This window comes from Panulirus ornatus, chromosome 57 (genome assembly GCF_036320965.1).
Source record: "Panulirus ornatus isolate Po-2019 chromosome 57, ASM3632096v1, whole genome shotgun sequence".
Taxonomy (NCBI): Eukaryota; Metazoa; Arthropoda; class Malacostraca; order Decapoda; family Palinuridae; genus Panulirus; species Panulirus ornatus.
In genome coordinates this window covers 21,860,329-21,880,319 of record NC_092280.1, presented here as the reverse complement: position 1 = coordinate 21,880,319, position 19,991 = coordinate 21,860,329, and the positions used below count along the sequence as shown (strand labels likewise).

Genomic DNA, 19,991 nt, shown 5'->3' with positions numbered 1-19,991 from the left:
CTACTGGTATACAAGTTGACCCCTGATTTTTACCTATACAATTGGTCTTAAAAATTTGTCTCATACATAGTGTGTACAGTGAATTTTTCATGACAAACAGACCATGTGCTTTTCAGTGAAGGTGGTCTAGTAAGAAAGTCGACTAGAAAAGAAAAAAGTCTGTAAGGATGGGTACTGTGACTAAGCCATGCAAAAAAGTTGTTCTTTATGGCTTTGGTACATATGCTGTTATTTTACAAATAAAAGGAGTAAACAGAAACCCCTTACTCTACTAAAGAAGTATATTTATTACTATTAAGTTCACTTCTACATATCAACAGGAATGCTACAAATTTCAAGACAGGCTGTCCAAGTTAGGAAAATAAATAGCCACTCTACATCATACCCATTTTTTTTAAAATCTATTTATTTCTCATCCTCTAAGAATGCAACTAATGGTCTGTAAGTATTCCAAGATACTAGGACTATGATACATGATAATGGATGAACCCTCATATGTGGGTCTTATAATTATATCCATTCATACATGAACTAGGTTGTTGGGGCAATATTTTCAAAAGATTGTATTTTTTTTCTGTTTAAGAATTGATACTGTAATACATTTGTACTTTATCCCATTGAAACACAAACTAGAAAAAAATGTATATAGAAGAAAAAAAAAGTCACTAAAAATAATACCCCAACATTTCTGTGTTGTCAGACTAGTTTCCAATACAGTGCCTTATTTGTAAAATTCTAAAGGAAGATTTACTGAAGGAATTCTCATAACTGCTGCTCTGAAAAGAACAACGTGATTTTATCAATTAAACAGATAAATCCAAGAAAAAAGCTTCTTAATTTTCTCATATGCCACAATAACCCCAACAGTTTCCATAAGTCTGGTTAATGGGATATTGGAAAACTATTAGAGCTTTGGGAGGGATTAAACCATAGGTTAGGCTGATTATTATGACACTGAACATTCAATGTAATCATTAAGAAATTTTCATGCTAGTCCCTATATTGTTTATGACATTAACAGCTATGCTGTTACTAAAAATCATATTTCACATACTTTTATCAAAAAATGGCATTTTTGATGCTGTACTTTCATAAAGTGCTTATGAAGTAGTTTCAGTATCAAAAACATATAATACTTAAATATACATATTTCATTCATTCATAATTACCCCAGTCCTAGTGCATATGTATGTATATTCTTATTTTCTTTATCATACTTAATCGCTGTTTCCCGCGTCAGCGAGGTAGCACCAGGAAACAGACAAAGAGTGCCCATCCACTCATATACACACATGCATCTATTTATATTCATTTATGATACTTAACCACCGTCTCCCACGTTAGCGAGGTAGCACAAGGAAATAGATGAGGAATGGCCCATCCCTCCCAAGTACACGTGTGTGTGTGTGTGTGTGTGTGTGTGTATATATATATATATATATATATATATATATATATATATATATATATATATATATCCCCTGGGGATAGGGGAGAAAGAATACTTCCCACATATTCCCTGCGTGTCGTAGAAGGCGACTAAAACGGGAGGGAACGGGGGGCTGGAAATCCTCCCCTCTTGTCCTTTTTTTTTTCTCTCTCTCTCTCCCCCAAAAGAAGGAACAGAGAAGGGGGCCAGGTGAGGGTATTCCCTCAAAGGCCCAGTCCTCTGTTCTTAATGCTACCTCGCTAATGCGGGAAATGGCGAATAGCATGAAAGAAAGAATAAGAGCAAGGTTATTAGGTACAGTAGGGTTGAGGGTCAAGTCAATTGGGAGGTAAGTTTGAATGAAGAAAAACTGGAGGAAGTGAAGTGTTTTAGATATCTGGGAGTGGATTTGGCAGCGGATGGAACCATGGAAGCGGAAGTGAATCATAGGGTGGGGGAGGGGGTGAAAATTCTGGGAGCCTTAAAGAATGTGTGGAAGTCGAGAACCTAGTGGTTCCAACAATGTTGTATGGTTGCGAGGCGTGGGCTATGGATACAGTTGTGCGGAGGAGGGTGGATGTGTTGGAAATGAGATGTTTGAGGACAATATGTGGTGTGAGGTGGTTTGATCGAGTAAGTAATAATAGGGTAAGAGAGATGTATGGTAATAAAAGGAGTGTGGTTGAGAGAGCAGAAGGGGGTGTTTTGAAATGGTTTGGTCACATGGAGAGAATGAGTGAGGAAAGATTGACCAAGAGGATAAATGTGTCAGAGGTGGACGGAATGAGGAGAAGTGGGAGACCAAATTGGAGGTGGAAAGATGGAGTGAAAAAGATTTTGAGTGATCGGGGCCTATACATCTCAATGTATACATATATATACACACACAGACATATACATATATACACATGTACATAATTCATACTGTCTGTCTTTATTCATTCCCATCGCCACCCCGCCACACATGAAATAACAACCCCCTCCCCCCTCATGTGTGCGAGGTAGCGCTAGGAAAAGACAACAAAGGCCACATTCGTTCACACTCAGTCTCTAGCTGTCATGTAATTATGCACCGAAACCACAGCTCCCTTTCCACATCCAGGCCCCACACAACTTTCCATGGTTTACCCCAGACGCTTCACATGCCCTGGTTCAATCCATTGACAGCACGTCGACCCCGGTATACCACATCGTTCCAATTCACTCTATTCTTTGCACGCCTTTCACCCTCCTGCATGTTCAGGCCCCAATCACTCAAAATCTTTTTCACTCCATCTTTCCACCTCCAATTTGGTCTCCCACTTCTCTTCGTTCCCTCCATCTCTGACATATATCCTCTTGGTCAATCTTTCCTCACTCATTCTCTCCATGTGACCAAACCATTTCAAAACACCCTCTTTTGCTCTCTCAACCACACTCTTTTTATTACAACACATCTCTCTTACCCTATTATGCACATATACATATCAACATATACATCACAGACATGTACATATATACAGATGTACATATTCATACTTGCTTGCCTTCATCCATTCCTGTTGCTACCCTGCACCACAGGAAATAGCATCACTACCCCTTGCTTCAGTGAGGTAGTGCCAGGAAAACACAAAAAAAAAAGCCACATTCAGTCAGTCTCAAGCTGTCATGTGTAATGCACTGAAACCACAGTTCCCCATCCACATCCAGGCCCCACAGACCTTTCCATGGTTTACCCCAGATGCTTCACATGCCCTGGTTCAGTCTATTGACAGCACATCGACCCTAGTATACCACATCATTTCAATTCACTCTATTCCTTGCATGCCTCTCACCCTCATGTATGTTCAAGCCCCGATCGCTCAAAGTCTTTTTAACTCCATCCTTCCACCTCCAATTTGGTCACCTGCTTCTTGTTCCCTTCACCTCTGACACATATATCTTATTTGTCAATCTTTCCTCACTCATTCTCTCCATATGTCCAAACCATTTCAACACACCCTCTTCTGCTCTCACACAAACTCCTTTTATTTCCACACATCTCCCTTACCCTTTCATTACTTACTCGATCAATCCAACTCGCATCACATATTGTCCTAAAACATTTCATTTCCAACGCATCCACCGTCCTCCATACAATCCTATCTACAGCCCATGCCTCACAACCATATAACATTACTGGAATTACTATTCCTTCAAACATGCCCATTTTCGCTCTCCAAAATAACATTCTCTCCTTCCACACATTCTTCATCACTCCCAGAACATTCGCCCCCTCCCCCACCCTGTGACTCACTCACTTCTGCTTCCATGGTTTCATTCACTGCTAAGTCCACTCCCAGGTATCTAAAACAATTCTTTTCCTCCAATTTTATCTCCATTCAAACTTACATCCCAATTAACTTGTCCCTCAACTCTACTGAACCTAATACCTTTGCATTTATTCCTTTCATACTTCACCATGCTAGCAAGGTAGTGCCAGGAACAAAGAAACACCACAATCACTTACATCCATTCTCTAGATGTTGTATGCAATGCACTAAAACTATGACCCCTATCACAACAAGGCCCCAAAGGCCTCTTTAAAGTTTTCCACAGCTGCTTTAGATGCCCTGGTTCAGTCCATGGACAGCATGTCACCCCTTGTATACCATATTGTTCCAATTCATTCTATCCTGTGCATGCCTTCCAGCCTCCTTTATGTTCAGGCCCCAATTCCTCAAAATCTTTTTCCTCCATCCTTCCACCTCTAATTTTGTTTCCCCCTTTTCCTTGTCCCCTCCACTTCTAACAAATATATCCTTTTGTCAACCTCTACTTACTTATTCTCTCTCTATGTCCAAACCATTTCAGTACATCCCCCTAAGCTCTCTCAACCACACTCTTCTTATTAAAAAACCTCTCTCTTACCCTTTTATTACTTAATCAAATCACCTCATACCACATGCCGTTATATATTCATTTCCAACACATCCAACTTTCTCCATACATCCTCATCAATAGCCCAAGCCTCACATCCACACAACATTATTGGAACTGTTATACCTTCAAAAATACCCATTTCTTTCCATACATACCTCAAAGCTCCCACAACCTTTAGCCCATCATCCACCCAATGAATCTCTTCTGCTTGTATAGTTCCATTCATTCTCAAGTATCTGAAACATTTCACCTTCCCAGATTTTCTCCATTCAAACTTACACCCTCACTAACCTGTCCCTCTGTCCGGCTAAACCTAATAACCTTCCTTTTGTTCAGACTTACACAACTTTCTCCTTGCTCACAATCTCCCAAACTCAGTCACCAACTTCTGCAGTTTCTCATATCTTGTCAAAGAACTTCTCACTCCCAAAGAATTTACACTTCTCTGTTACTGGATGTAGTGCAGCCTGCTGCAGGAGCCCACAGAAAAAGGTCCTGGTTAACAACAGGACTCTTTCACACAAACTGGTCCTAGGGTAATTATCAACAAGTTAATATAAAGACTTTTCTTACTACCATGCCTCTCTCTTACCCTGTTATATATATGACAAGGAAATGGTAAACAAACATAAAAAAGGTTAAAAGACAACCAGAGAGGTTCCATCTGCAGTAGCCTCCAGACTATTCTCAAGAATACTGAAATGCCATTGAAAGGAGTCAAGCCCTACAAGGTCTTTCTGCCTCAAGAGGTCTCTCATATCCCTACTCCTGTGTGGAACACAGCTTTGAGCTGCCCCTGTCTGTTATGCTGGACAATAGGTCACACCCATACATCTTACACACTCACACACATTTTTTTCACTACAAGATGATAGGTGGGTCATCATTTCCCAACCACTAATGCAAGCTAGTGACATTAACCCTCCATGGACAATCATCATACTTCTGCTCGCAGTGCTAAATGCCTATTACTAAAAAGCACTACTCCATCAGATGCTCTATCCACACTCCGTGGTATCATCACTGCACATCACTCCCATCCATTAAAGACTATTCAAAACACTGGAAATGTAGCTAGCAACCACTCAGACAACAACCCCCAATACCCCATCAGCTCACCCTAAACTCCCAATAATTGACAGCACAGAGAATGGACGTTCTCAATTTTCACACACAAATCATTCTACTCCGAAGAACTAATGACAAACCAAACATCTTGCTACTCAATACCAATGGCAAAGGGAGTGAACACAAAAAAATAACCATCTCAGAGAACACAGCATCAACACAGCCCTAACCCAAGAAACCAGACACACCCAGAACCAACCTCCCACTTTTCTGTAACTATACAATTGTAAAACGTGACAAGAAAAAGGACATGGAGGAAGACTCATAACACTCGTTCATCAAACTATATCTTTCTCCAACACCAGTGACATCACAAATACAGCTCACAAATGACTACTCCCAAAGATTACAATCCATAAAAATAAAACTTTGCAGTACCATAATCAACATCTACATATCTCAACTTTCCACATGCCCCCAAAGAAAAACTCCCCAACTTCAGAACCTTTAACATCATGCCTAACACCTACCTCTGTAGAGATTCCAGTGCCCACTAGGCTCAATATACATAACCATGATCCTTGATAAGAACTACTGATAAACAAACTACCTTTCAATATCCATAACCAACCAACCAACCAACCAAAATCCACTCTTATTGCACCAGCCCAGCCCCAACTCATGAAGCACTCCTGAGCCATTCCAAAGACACATACACACAAACATCCTCACGAGACACTACTAAAAAATCAGACACAAACCAACAACACCCGTTAACAGAAAAGTTGTGAAAAACCTACACAAAATCCAGCCTGAAACAATTGCCCACCCATCACCCTTAATTCCCAATGATATCAGAGATGCAATTAAAATCTTAGAAAATTCTCCTCCTATATGTCCTAACAACATATCAAACTTTCACATAAAACACTAAGGCTCATTTGCAACCCAGGCACTTACAGATATCTTCAACTACTCCTGGCAACACAGCAAAATCCTAAACATCTGTAAGCCTGCCAACATAAATGTCAATCCTACAAGCCTCTTAACCACCCAACTACCTCTCATCCTACTACCCTGTATCACATCTATCCTCTGTATCCAATCTCTGTAAAAAAAAATAATCAACAGAATCAAAGAAAACATCCTAGTCTTACCCACTCAGCATGGCTTCAGACCCAAACACTAAACAAATGAGCTTACAAAACTTATCCTAGATGGATTTAACCAACCACAACCCCACCTCTCACACAGAAGTAGAGGCAAAAGACATCAACAAAGCATTTGACACTGTATATGGACATATCCTGCACAAAATGTACAAGACACAATCTTCCACAACAGTGATAAATACTTACCAAGTCTACAATGGAGTTTCCCAAAGAAGCAGTTCTTTCTTCACCTCTCTTCAATTTCTTCCTACACAACCCTCCATTACCTTGGGAAAGCCACAATGTGAAAGTCCTGTTGTAGACAGATGACCTCACAATTACAACATCCTGAAGCCACAGAAGCAACACCTAACATGCAGCACTACATTACACAACTGTAATAATGGCTCACCCAAAATGTGTCAGCATACCCACAGAAACCTTGTCATGCTTTTAACCCCAGACAGACATGATTCCAGCTCACATAACTCCACTTACCTTGAATGGACAGTCACTAGCCAACAAATAATGGTATTATGATCAACACACACAACATTCGCTCCCCACCACAAAAACATCAAAACAAAAGCAACACAAACAAAATGCCTTCAGAACACTACCTGGCACCAGATATGGACAAAAAGAATCCCTCAACATCCTATACAAACAATTCATCTGCTCCACTTTTAACTATGCAGACTACACAATCACTGGCTGCCTACAACTACAAACACATAACACCACAATTTAACAGTGATCCTCCTAGTACATTCCCACCTGAATGTTAAGCACTCAATTCTAAGCACCAGTACTAGATCCCTCCCAACTTAACCACTCTATAGCTAATCGCCAAGGTAGAAAGAAAAAGTTTACCCCTGCCTCACACTTGGTAACCTCTACTTACACATCTCACCCCATCTAAACAAAACACTGACAAAACACATGCACAATGAAATAATCTGGCAATCATTAAATATTCAATCTCCCAACCCAACCTGAACCTCTTACACTCCGGACATACATCCCTCAGAAACCATACTCCCCAAACATGAGTCACACTCTCCTATTGTGTTGTAAAATGAAATGTTTGAGGACATTATGTGGTGTAGGTTGGTTTGATTGAGTAAGTAATGAAAGGGAAAGAGAGATGTGCGAAAATAAAAAGTGTGTAGCATCCCCCCCTTCAACAAGGCAGCGACATGAACAGACAAAAAAAGGCCACATTCATTCACACTCAGTCTCTAGCTGTTGTTTAATGCACCAAAACCACAGCTCCCTTTCCACATCCAGGCCCCACAGACCTTTCCATGGTTTACCCCAGATGCTTCACATACCCTGGTTCAAATCATTGACAGCATGTCCACCCTGGTATACCACATCGTTCCAATTTGTTCCCTCCACCATATATCCTCTCTGTCAATCTTTACTCACTCATTCTCTCCATGTGACCAAACCATTTCAAAACACCCTCTTGCTCTCTCAACCACACTCTTTCTATTACCACACATCTCTCTTACCCTATCGTTACTTACTCGATCAAACCACCTCATACCACATACTGTTGTCAAACATCTCATTTCCAACACATCCACCCTCCTCTACACAACTCTATCTATAGCCCACACCTTGCAACCACATAACATTGTTGGAACCACCATTCCTTCAAACATACCCATTTTTGCTTTCCGAGATAATGTTCTCGTCTTCCATAAGTTCTTCAATGCTCCCAGAACCTTCGCCCCCTCCCCCACCCTGTGACTCGCTTCCACTTCCATGGTTCCATCTGCTGCCAAATCCACTCCCAGATATCTAAAATACTTCACTTCCTCCAGTTTTTCTCCATTCAAACTTACCTCCCAATTGACTTGTCCCTCAACCCTACTGTACCTAATAACCTTGCTCTTATTCACATCTACTCTCAGCTTTCTTCTTTCATATGCTTTACCAAACACAGTCACCAGCTTCTGCAGTTTCTCATCTGAATCAACCACCAGCACTGTATCATCAGCGAACAGCAATTGACTCACTTCTGAAGCCCTCTCATCCTCAACAGACTGCATACTTCGTCTGTTTCCTGGCATCTCACATACATGGGAATTGGCAATCAAGTATATAAAATATATACATATATTATCCCTAGGGATAGGGGAGAAAGAATACTTCCCATGTATTCCCTGCGTGTCGTAGAAGGCGACTAAAAGGGGAGGGAGTGGGGAACTGGAAATCCTCCATTCTTGTTTTTAATTTTCCAAAAGAAGGAACAGAAAAGGGGGCCAAGTGAGGATATTCTCTCAAAGGCTCAGTCCTCAGTTCTTAACGCTACCTCGCTAATGCGGGAAATGGCGAATAGTATGAGAAAAAAATATATATTCATTTATATTTATTATACTTTGTCGCTGTCTCCTGCGTCAGCGAGGTAGCGCAAGGAAACAGACGAAAGAATGGCCCTACCCACCCACATACACATGTATATACATACACGTCCACACGCACATATACATACCTATACAAATCAACGCATACATATATATATACACACACAGACATATACATATATACTTTTCTTTCTTTCTTTCAAACTACTCGCCATTTCCCGCATTTGCGAGGTAGCGTTAAGAACAGAGGACTGGGCCTTTGAGGGAATACCCTCACCTGGCCCAATTCTCTGTTCCCTCTTTTGGAAAATTAAAAAAAAAACGAGAGGGGAGGATTTCTAGCCCCCTGCTCCCTCCCCTTTTAGTCGCCTTCTACGACACGCAGGGAATACGTGGGAAGTATTCTTTCTCCCCTATCCCCAGGGATATACATATATACACATGTACATAATTCAAACTGTCTGCCCTTATTCATTTCCGTAACCACCCCGCCACACATGAAATAACAACCCCCTCCCCCCACATGTGGCGCGAGGTAGCACTAGGAAAAGACAACAAAGGCTCACACTCAGTCTCTACCTGTCATGTATAATGCATTGAAACCACAGCTCCCTTTCCACATCCAGGCCCCACAGAACTTTCTACGGTTTACCCCAGACGCTTCACATGCCCTGGTTCAATCCATTGACAGCACGGCGACTCCGGTATACCACATCATTCCAATTCACTCTATTCCTTGCACACCTTTCACCCTCCTGCATGTTCATGCCCCGATCACTCAAAATCTTTTTCACTCCATCTTTCCACCTCCAATTTGGTCTCCCACTTCTCCTCGTTCCCTCCACCTCTGACACATATATCCTCTTTGTCAATCTTTCCTCACTCATTCTCTCATTGTGACCAAACCATTCAAAACACCCTCTTCTGCTCTCTCAACCACACTCTTTTTATTACCACACATATCTCTTACCCTTTCATTACTTACTTGATCAAACCACCTCACACCACATATTGTCCTCAAACATCTCATTTCCAGCATATCCACCCTCCTCCGCACAACTCTATCTATAGACCACACCTCGCAACCATATATCATTGTTGGAACCACTATTCCTTCAAACATACCCATTTTTGCTTTCCAAGATAACGGGAGACAGCGACAAAGTATAATATATATTTATTTATTTATTCTATTCTGCTTTGTCACTGTCTCCCGTGTTAGCGAGGTAGCGCAAGGAAAGAGACGAAAGAATGGCCCAACCCACCCACATATACATACATACACGTCCACACACGCAAATATACATACCTATACATCTCAACGTATACATATATATACACACAGACATATACATATATACACATGTACATAGTTCATACTGTCTGCCTTTATTCATTCCCATCGCCATCCCACCACACATGAAATAACAACTCCCTCCCCCCTCATGTGCGTGAGGTAGCGCTAGGAAAAGACAACAAAGGCCACATTTGTTCACACTCAGTCTCTAGCTGTCATGTAATAATGCACCAAAACCACAGCTCCCTTTCCACATCCAGGCCCCAGAGAACTTTCCGTGGTTTACCCCAGAGCTTCACATGCCCTGGTTCAATCCACTGACAGCACGTCGACCCCGGTATACCACATCATTCTAATTCACTCTATTCCTTGCATGCTTTTCACCCTCCTGCATGTTCAGGTCCCAATCACTCAAAATCTTTTTCACTCCAATTGGGTCTCCCACTTCTTGTTCCCTCCTCCTCTGACACATATATCCTCTTGGTCAATCTTTCCTTACTCATTCTCTCCATGTGACCAAACCATTTCAAAACACCCTCTTCTGCTCTCTCAATATATATATATATATATATATATATATATATATATATATATATATATATATATATATATATATATATATATATATATTATATATATAGAGGTATTACCAGAATTTGCCAGCTCAAGGTTACACTGTGAGTGAAAAGTCACCTTTGGTGAGGCTATATCATTAAGAGTACAGTTTTGTGCAAGAATTCTCATTCCAAAGGAGTCTACATTTGGGACCTGCTATTGTAAGTACAGCTGCTGCAAGAGCCTTTAGGAGGAGGTTTTGGTTAACATTAGGATTCTTTCACATAAACTGGTTGCGGGGTAATTATAAATAAAAAAATAAATCTGAATGAGTGTGGATGCAACAATGATGAGAAAAAAGGAAAGCTAGATTGTACAATTGAGAAAAGAAACCTGGATGTTCAGGTTCTGAGTGAAAAAAGCTCAAGGGTATGGGATATAATGGTTGGGAATGTCTTAGGGATAAAGACTGAGTTGGTGTTAAGGCAAGAGCTAAGTAAGGAGTAGGACTATTGCTGAAACAGTTGTGGGAATGTGTGAAAGTGGATCACAAGAGGTGGGTGATTATCAGTGTTTAAGCACCTGGCCAAGAGAATGAAGAAGGGGTGATTGTTTTGAGAGCAGATGAGTGAGTGTGTCTGCAATTTTGAAAGAACTTGGGTATTTGTGATGGGTAATTTAAGTTCAAAAGTGAGTAACATGGCAGATGAATGTATGATCTGGGACATGGGGTACTTGGTGAACTGAATAGAAATGCTGAACAGCTTATGAAGTTGTGTGCCATAAAAGGCCTGGTGATTGTGAATACCAGGTTTAAAAAGAGGGACATATATAAGTATGAGGGTGAGGAGAAAAGATGGTTAGCAGCCTTTATTGGTTTACATACTGATTGATAGTTTGTATGTATGCATGTATTCATACATACATAGGTGTTACTGGACTTGGCCTGCTTGAGGCTACACCACAAGTCAAAAGTCACCTTTGGTGAGGCTGTATCACTGGGACTATAGTCTCTTCAATGAACTTCTCACCCGAAAGGAGTTCACATGTCCTTACAGTAGCTTTTGGAAAGATTTCAAGTACCACCACGATTCCATTTCTAACAAGTGGTTTTGGGGTACTTTCTTTCATTTTTGTGCACTGAGAGGTTGCACCATGAACAGATGAGAAAAATTCCTCATTTGCTCACATCCATTCTACTGCTGTCATGTGAAAATGTTCACATCCAATCAGTAGTTGTCATGTGAAAAGCACCAAAACCACAGCCTCCCATCTACAATTTGGACTGACAGACCTTTCTGTGGTTCCCCTTAGTGCTTCATATGCCCTGATTAAGTCCATGGACAGTATGTTGCACAGTATTACATGCAGACCTTACAACTTCCTGCATGTTCAGGTTCTTAGAAAAGTAATTTTTCACTCCATCCTTCCATCTTCAAAACAGTCTCCCCTCTCTCCTTGTCCCCTCTACTGACAGAGAGGGAGAGGGGGATGCACATGTTAAGCTAATAAGATGAGAATTTCCATGCAGTGACTTACTACCTTTTAAGAATATTGGTGTTACAATGGTAAACTTCCATTCATCTGGAACTTTTCCTATAGCAAGTGAAAGTGCACCTTTTTTAACACACCATATACTCTTTAAAACCTTCCACAAGGCATCTCGGCATCTCTATCAACCCCATCATATGCTTTCTCTAGAACAATATGTCCCATGCAAATCCTTCTGTTCTCTTAAGTATATCTCACACACATTCTTTAAGGCAAACACCTAATCCACATTGACCACTTCTTAATCTACATTGTTCCTCCCCAATCTGATGCTCTGTGTATGCCATCACCCTCTCACTCACTACTCTCCAATACAATTTATCAGGTACACTCAATAAACATATACCTCTGTAGTCTGAATATTCACCTTTGTCCCCCTTGCCTTTATACAATGGCACTATACATGCATTCCACCAATCCTCAGACACCTCATGATCCGTGCATAGACTGAAAATCCTAACTCACCAATCAACAAGGAAATCACCCCCTTTAATTCCACCAATCCTCAGACACCTCATGATCTATGAACAGATTGAAAATCCTAACTCATCAATCAACAAGGAAATCATCCCTTTCTTAAATCAACTTCAACACAATCCACTCCAGCTACCTTGCCACATTTCACCTTACACAAGGTTTTCAACATTTCTCTATTTACCAAACCACTCTTCTTGACTCACTCTGCATACCACCCTATAACCCAAGACTGATTTCTATGAACGAGTTCTGGCTCCAGCAGAAGGCTGCCCTACTTCCAGTAGAGGGAAAATGCAGACGCCCATGGAGTGTGAAGTTCTGGGAAAATACTAAAATCTCAACGAAACAACTTCACCAAGGATGACCTTTTACTCGCGGTGTACCCATCTGCAGGTGGAGTCTGGTTACAACTGTCTATCTGTCTATATATAAGCTTATATATAGATTGAGGAATTTTATTTCTGGAATTTACATGTCACTACAGACAAAAAACATGGGTAATTGAAATCGGTTCTGTGATTCACCTTGTCTTATGAGCATGCCTGTTTGTGCATAATATTAATAAACTTTAATGCCACTAATAAATTATAAAAGAACTATAAAAATATAGTTTAATTTCCTTAATGCACATGACTCCACAAAACAACTTAAGGAATTAACCATATTACAGTTCAGTAATATCACCTGAAAGATTTTTACTTGCTGTGCTTTTACAAGACTGCCTTGTTTTTATGTCTGGATGGTTTAATACATGATGTACAGTAATTCATAACAGAATTCCTTTTTTCAGCAACATGTTTCTTACTATAAAACTAGACCAACTCTTTTTCATTACAAAATATATATCTAATAAGTGAATATAATAAAATGAATCAAAACTGAATAAAAAAAAAAAATAAAATTTTACTATCAAGCAAAATTACATTTCAGATATGAAGTAGAATATGTCAAGACATTCTTTAAGATGTAATGCACTGAAATACTGTACATAACTGAACTCTACTACCTGCTTATTTTGACCTTTCGCCATCATGCCAATGTACAGTAAATAAAAATTCTAGAGGCACAGTGCACGAAATCACTACTTTAGACTTGAGATTCCTTAGGAATACCACACTGTCCTTTTTGTACACACTCAAGAACAGAATGATGCCATGATCCTGAGGGGTATACACTTCAGTCAAGCATGATCACGTCATTTGATCCTGTTTTCTGAAAAGATAAAAACAATACAATGACCATTACATGAAGCATTCTAGCTGAGAGAGATGTGTAACAAAGACAACACTCATATAACGAAAGTAACATCAACTGAAACCATCCCTAGCATTACCACTATCAGGGTAAAAGTTTCCCACTGGGATATGGGTGTAAAGTTGACAATTACTGTGATGATAGTTGTTTAAAGAAATATATATATATATAATATATATTATATTTTTTTTTTTTTTGCTTTGTCGCTGTCTCCCGCGTTTGCGAGGTAGCGCAAGGAAAAGACGAAAGAAATGGCCCAACCCACCCCCATACACATGTATATACATACGTCCACACACGCAAATATACATACCTAGCCCCCGCTCCCTCCCCTTTTAGTCGCCTTCTACGACACGCAGGGAATACGTGGGAAGTATTCTTTCTCCCCTATCCCCAGGGATATACATATATACACATGTACATAATTCAAACTGTCTGCCCTTATTCATTTCCGTAACCACCCCGCCACACATGAAATAACAACCCCCTCCCCCCACATGTGGCGCGAGGTAGCACTAGGAAAAGACAACAAAGGCTCACACTCAGTCTCTACCTGTCATGTATAATGCATTGAAACCACAGCTCCCTTTCCACATCCAGGCCCCACAGAACTTTCCATGGTTTACCCCAGACGCTTCACATGCCCTGGTTCAATCCATTGACAGCACGGCGACTCCGGTATACCACATCATTCCAATTCACTCTATTCCTTGCACACCTTTCACCCTCCTGCATGTTCATGCCCCGATCACTCAAAATCTTTTTCACTCCATCTTTCCACCTCCAATTTGGTCTCCCACTTCTCCTCGTTCCCTCCACCTCTGACACATATATCCTCTTTGTCAATCTTTCCTCACTCATTCTCTCATTGTGACCAAACCATTCAAAACACCCTCTTCTGCTCTCTCAACCACACTCTTTTTATTACCACACATATCTCTTACCCTTTCATTACTTACTTGATCAAACCACCTCACACCACATATTGTCCTCAAACATCTCATTTCCAGCACATCCACCCTCCTCCGCACAACTCTATCTATAGACCACACCTCGCAACCATATATCATTGTTGGAACCACTATTCCTTCAAACATACCCATTTTTGCTTTCCAAGATAACGGGAGACAGCGACAAAGTATAATATATATTTATTTATTTATTCTATTCTGCTTTGTCACTGTCTCCCGTGTTAGCGAGGTAGCGCAAGGAAAGAGACGAAAGAATGGCCCAACCCACCCACATATACATACATACACGTCCACACACGCAAATATACATACCTATACATCTCAACGTATACATATATATACACACAGACATATACATATATACACATGTACATAGTTCATACTGTCTGCCTTTATTCATTCCCATCGCCATCCCACCACACATGAAATAACAACTCCCTCCCCCCTCATGTGCGTGAGGTAGCGCTAGGAAAAGACAACAAAGGCCACATTTGTTCACACTCAGTCTCTAGCTGTCATGTAATAATGCACCAAAACCACAGCTCCCTTTCCACATCCAGGCCCCAGAGAACTTTCCGTGGTTTACCCCAGAGCTTCACATGCCCTGGTTCAATCCATTGACAGCACGTCGACCCCGGTATACCACATCATTCTAATTCACTCTATTCCTTGCATGCTTTTCACCCTCCTGCATGTTCAGGTCCCAATCACTCAAAATCTTTTTCACTCCAATTGGGTCTCCCACTTCTCGTTCCCTCCTCCTCTGACACATATATCCTCTTGGTCAATCTTTCCTTACTCATTCTCTCCATGTGACCAAACCATTTCAAAACACCCTCTTCTGCTCTCTCAATATATATATATATATATATATATATATATATATATATATATATATATATATATATATATATATATATATATATATATATATAGAGGTATTACCAGAATTTGCCAGCTCAAGGTTACACTGTGAGTGAAAAGTCACCTTTGGTGAGGCTATATCATTAAGAGTACAGTTTTGTGCAAGAATTCTCATTCCAAAGGAGTCTACATTTGGGACCTGCTATTGTAAGTACAGCTGCTGCAAGAGCCTTTAGGAGGAGGTTTTGGTTAACATTAGGATTCTTTCACATAAACTGGTTGCGGGGTAATTATAAATAAAAAAATAAATCTGAATGAGTGTGGATGCAACAATGATGAGAAAAAAGGAAAGCTAGATTGTACAATTGAGAAAAGAAACCTGGATGTTCAGGTTCTGAGTGAAAAAAGCTCAAGGGTATGGGATATAATGGTTGGGAATGTCTTAGGGATAAAGACTGAGTTGGTGTTAAGGCAAGAGCTAAGTAAGGAGTAGGACTATTGCTGAAACAGTTGTGGGAATGTGTGAAAGTGGATCACAAGAGGTGGGTGATTATCAGTGTTTAAGCACCTGGCCAAGAGAATGAAGAAGGGGTGATTGTTTTGAGAGCAGATGAGTGAGTGTGTCTGCAATTTTGAAAGAACTTGGGTATTTGTGATGGGTAATTTAAGTTCAAAAGTGAGTAACATGGCAGATGAATGTATGATCTGGGACATGGGGTACTTGGTGAACTGAATAGAAATGCTGAACAGCTTATGAAGTTGTGTGCCATAAAAGGCCTGGTGATTGTGAATACCAGGTTTAAAAAGAGGGACATATATAAGTATGAGGGTGAGGAGAAAAGATGGTTAGCAGCCTTTATTGGTTTACATACTGATTGATAGTTTGTATGTATGCATGTATTCATACATACATAGGTGTTACTGGACTTGGCCTGCTTGAGGCTACACCACAAGTCAAAAGTCACCTTTGGTGAGGCTGTATCACTGGGACTATAGTCTCTTCAATGAACTTCTCACCCGAAAGGAGTTCACATGTCCTTACAGTAGCTTTTGGAAAGATTTCAAGTACCACCACGATTCCATTTCTAACAAGTGGTTTTGGGGTACTTTCTTTCATTTTTGTGCACTGTGAGGTTGCACCATGAACAGATGAGAAAAATTCCTCATTTGCTCACATCCATTCTACTGCTGTCATGTGAAAATGTTCACATCCAATCAGTAGTTGTCATGTGAAAAGCACCAAAACCACAGCCTCCCATATACAATTTGGACTGACAGACCTTTCTGTGGTTCCCCTTAGTGCTTCATATGCCCTGATTAAGTCCATGAACAGTATGTTGCACAGTATTACATGCAGACCTTACAACTTCCTGCATGTTCAGGTTCTTAGAAAAGTAATTTTTCACTCCATCCTTCCATCTTCAAAACAGTCTCCCCTCTCTCCTTGTCCCCTCTACCAACAGAGAGGGAGAGGGGGATGCACATGTTAAGCTAATAAGATGAGAATTTCCATGCAGTGACTTACTACCTTTTAAGAATATTGGTGTTACAATGGTAAACTTCCATTCATCTGGAACTTTTCCTATAGCAAGTGAAAGTGCACCTTTTTTAACACACCATATACTCTTTAAAACCTTCCACAAGGCATCTCGGCATCTCTATCAACCCCATCATATGCTTTCTCTAGAACAATATGTCCCATGCAAATCCTTCTGTTCTCTTAAGTATATCTCACACACATTCTTTAAGGCAAACACCTAATCCACATTGACCACTTCTTAATCTACATTGTTCCTCCCCAATCTGATGCTCTGTGTATGCCATCACCCTCTCACTCACTACTCTCCAATACAATTTATCAGGTACACTCAATAAACATATACCTCTGTAGTCTGAATATTCACCTTTGTCCCCCTTGCCTTTATACAATGGCACTATACATGCATTCCACCAATCCTCAGACACCTCATGATCCGTGCATAGACTGAAAATCCTAACTCACCAATCAACAAGGAAATCACCCCCTTTAATTCCACCAATCCTCAGACACCTCATGATCTATGAACAGATTGAAAATCCTAACTCATCAATCAACAAGGAAATCATCCCTTTCTTAAATCAACTTCAACACAATCCACTCCAGCTACCTTGCCACATTTCACCTTACACAAGGTTTTCAACATTTCTCTATTTACCAAACCACTCTTCTTGACTCACTCTGCATACCACCCTATAACCCAAGACTGATTTCTATGAACGAGTTCTGGCTCCAGCAGAAGGCTGCCCTACTTCCAGTAGAGGGAAAATGCAGACGCCCATGGAGTGTGAAGTTCTGGGAAAATACTAAAATCTCAACGAAACAACTTCACCAAGGATGACCTTTTACTCGCGGTGTACCCATCTGCAGGTGGAGTCTGGTTACAACTGTCTATCTGTCTATATATAAGCTTATATATAGATTGAGGAATTTTATTTCTGGAATTTACATGTCACTACAGACAAAAAACATGGGTAATTGAAATCGGTTCTGTGATTCACCTTGTCTTATGAGCATGCCTGTTTGTGCATAATATTAATAAACTTTAATGCCACTAATAAATTATAAAAGAACTATAAAAATATAGTTTAATTTCCTTAATGCACATGACTCCACAAAACAACTTAAGGAATTAACCATATTACAGTTCAGTAATATCACCTGAAAGATTTTTACTTGCTGTGCTTTTACAAGACTGCCTTGTTTTTATGTCTGGATGGTTTAATACATGATATACAGTAATTCATAACAGAATTCCTTTTTTCAGCAACATGTTTCTTACTATAAAACTAGACCAACTCTTTTTCATTACAAAATATATATCTAATAAGTGAATATAATAAAATGAATCAAAACTGAATAAAAAAAAAAAATAAAATTTTACTATCAAGCAAAATTACATTTCAGATATGAAGTAGAATATGTCAAGACAATCTTTAAGATGTAATGCACTGAAATACTGTACATAACTGAACTCTACTACCTGCTTATTTTGACCTTTCGCCATCATGCCAATGTACAGTAAATAAAAATTCTAGAGGCACAGTGCACGAAATCACTACTTTAGACTTGAGATTCCTTAGGAATACCACACTGTCCTTTTTGTACACACTCAAGAACAGAATGATGCCATGATCCTGAGGGGTATACACTTCAGTCAAGCATGATCACGTCATTTGATCCTGTTTTCTGAAAAGATAAAAACAATACAATGACCATTACATGAAGCATTCTAGCTGAGAGAGATGTGTAACAAAGACAACACTCATATAACGAAAGTAACATCAACTGAAACCATCCCTAGCATTACCACTATCAGGGTAAAAGTTTCCCACTGGGATATGGGTGTAAAGTTGACAATTACTGTGATGATAGTTGTTTAAAGAAATATATATATATATATATATATATTTTTTTTTTTTGCTTTGTCGCTGTCTCCCGCGTTTGCGAGGTAGCGCAAGGAAACAGACGAAAGAAATGGCCCAACCCACCCCCATACACATGTATATACATACGTCCACACACGCAAATATACATACCTACACAGCTTTCCATGGTTTACCCCAGACGCTTCACATGCCTTGATTCAATCCACTGACAGCACGTCAACCCCGGTATACCACATCGCTCCAATTCACTCTATTCCTTGCCCTCCTCTCACCCTCCTGCATGTTCAGGCCCCGATCACACAAAATCTTTTTCACTCCATCTTTCCACCTCCAATTTGGTCTCCCTCTTCTCCTCGTTCCCTCCACCTCCGACACATATATTCTCTTGGTCAATCTTTCCTCACTCATTCTCTCCATGTGCCCGAACCATTTCAAAACACCCTCTTCTGCTCTCTCAACCACGCTCTTTTTATTTCCACACATCTCTCTTACCCTTACGTTACTTACTCGATCAAACCACCTCACACCACACATTGTCCTTAAACATCTCATTTCCAGCACATCCATCCTCCTGCGCACAACTCTATCCATAGCCCACGCCTCGCAACCATACAACATTGTTGGAACCACTATTCCTTCAAACATACCCATTTTTGCTTTCCGAGATAATGT

General features: G+C 40.2%; 1 protein-coding gene and 1 long non-coding RNA gene across 2 annotated transcripts in view; both read right to left on the bottom strand.

Moving 5' to 3' along the window:
• Positions 1-267: 267 nt before the first annotated feature.
• LOC139766260 (uncharacterized) lies at positions 268-14,141 on the bottom strand. The gene is made up of 2 exons (XR_011716826.1): positions 13,811-14,141; positions 268-776 (listed from the first exon to the last, which is right to left on the bottom strand). It is a non-coding gene; the product is annotated as an uncharacterized lncRNA (long non-coding RNA).
• A 4,208-nt stretch (positions 14,142-18,349) lies between these two features.
• The window catches only part of LOC139766253 (uncharacterized), a 181,574-nt gene continuing 179,932 nt past the window's right edge, over positions 18,350-19,991 (bottom strand). Inside the window, exon 34 of the mRNA XM_071694642.1 lies at positions 18,350-19,119. Coding sequence (XP_071550743.1) covers positions 19,084-19,119 — 36 coding nt within the window. The 3' untranslated portion in view covers positions 18,350-19,083. The remainder of the gene's footprint in view (positions 19,120-19,991) is intronic.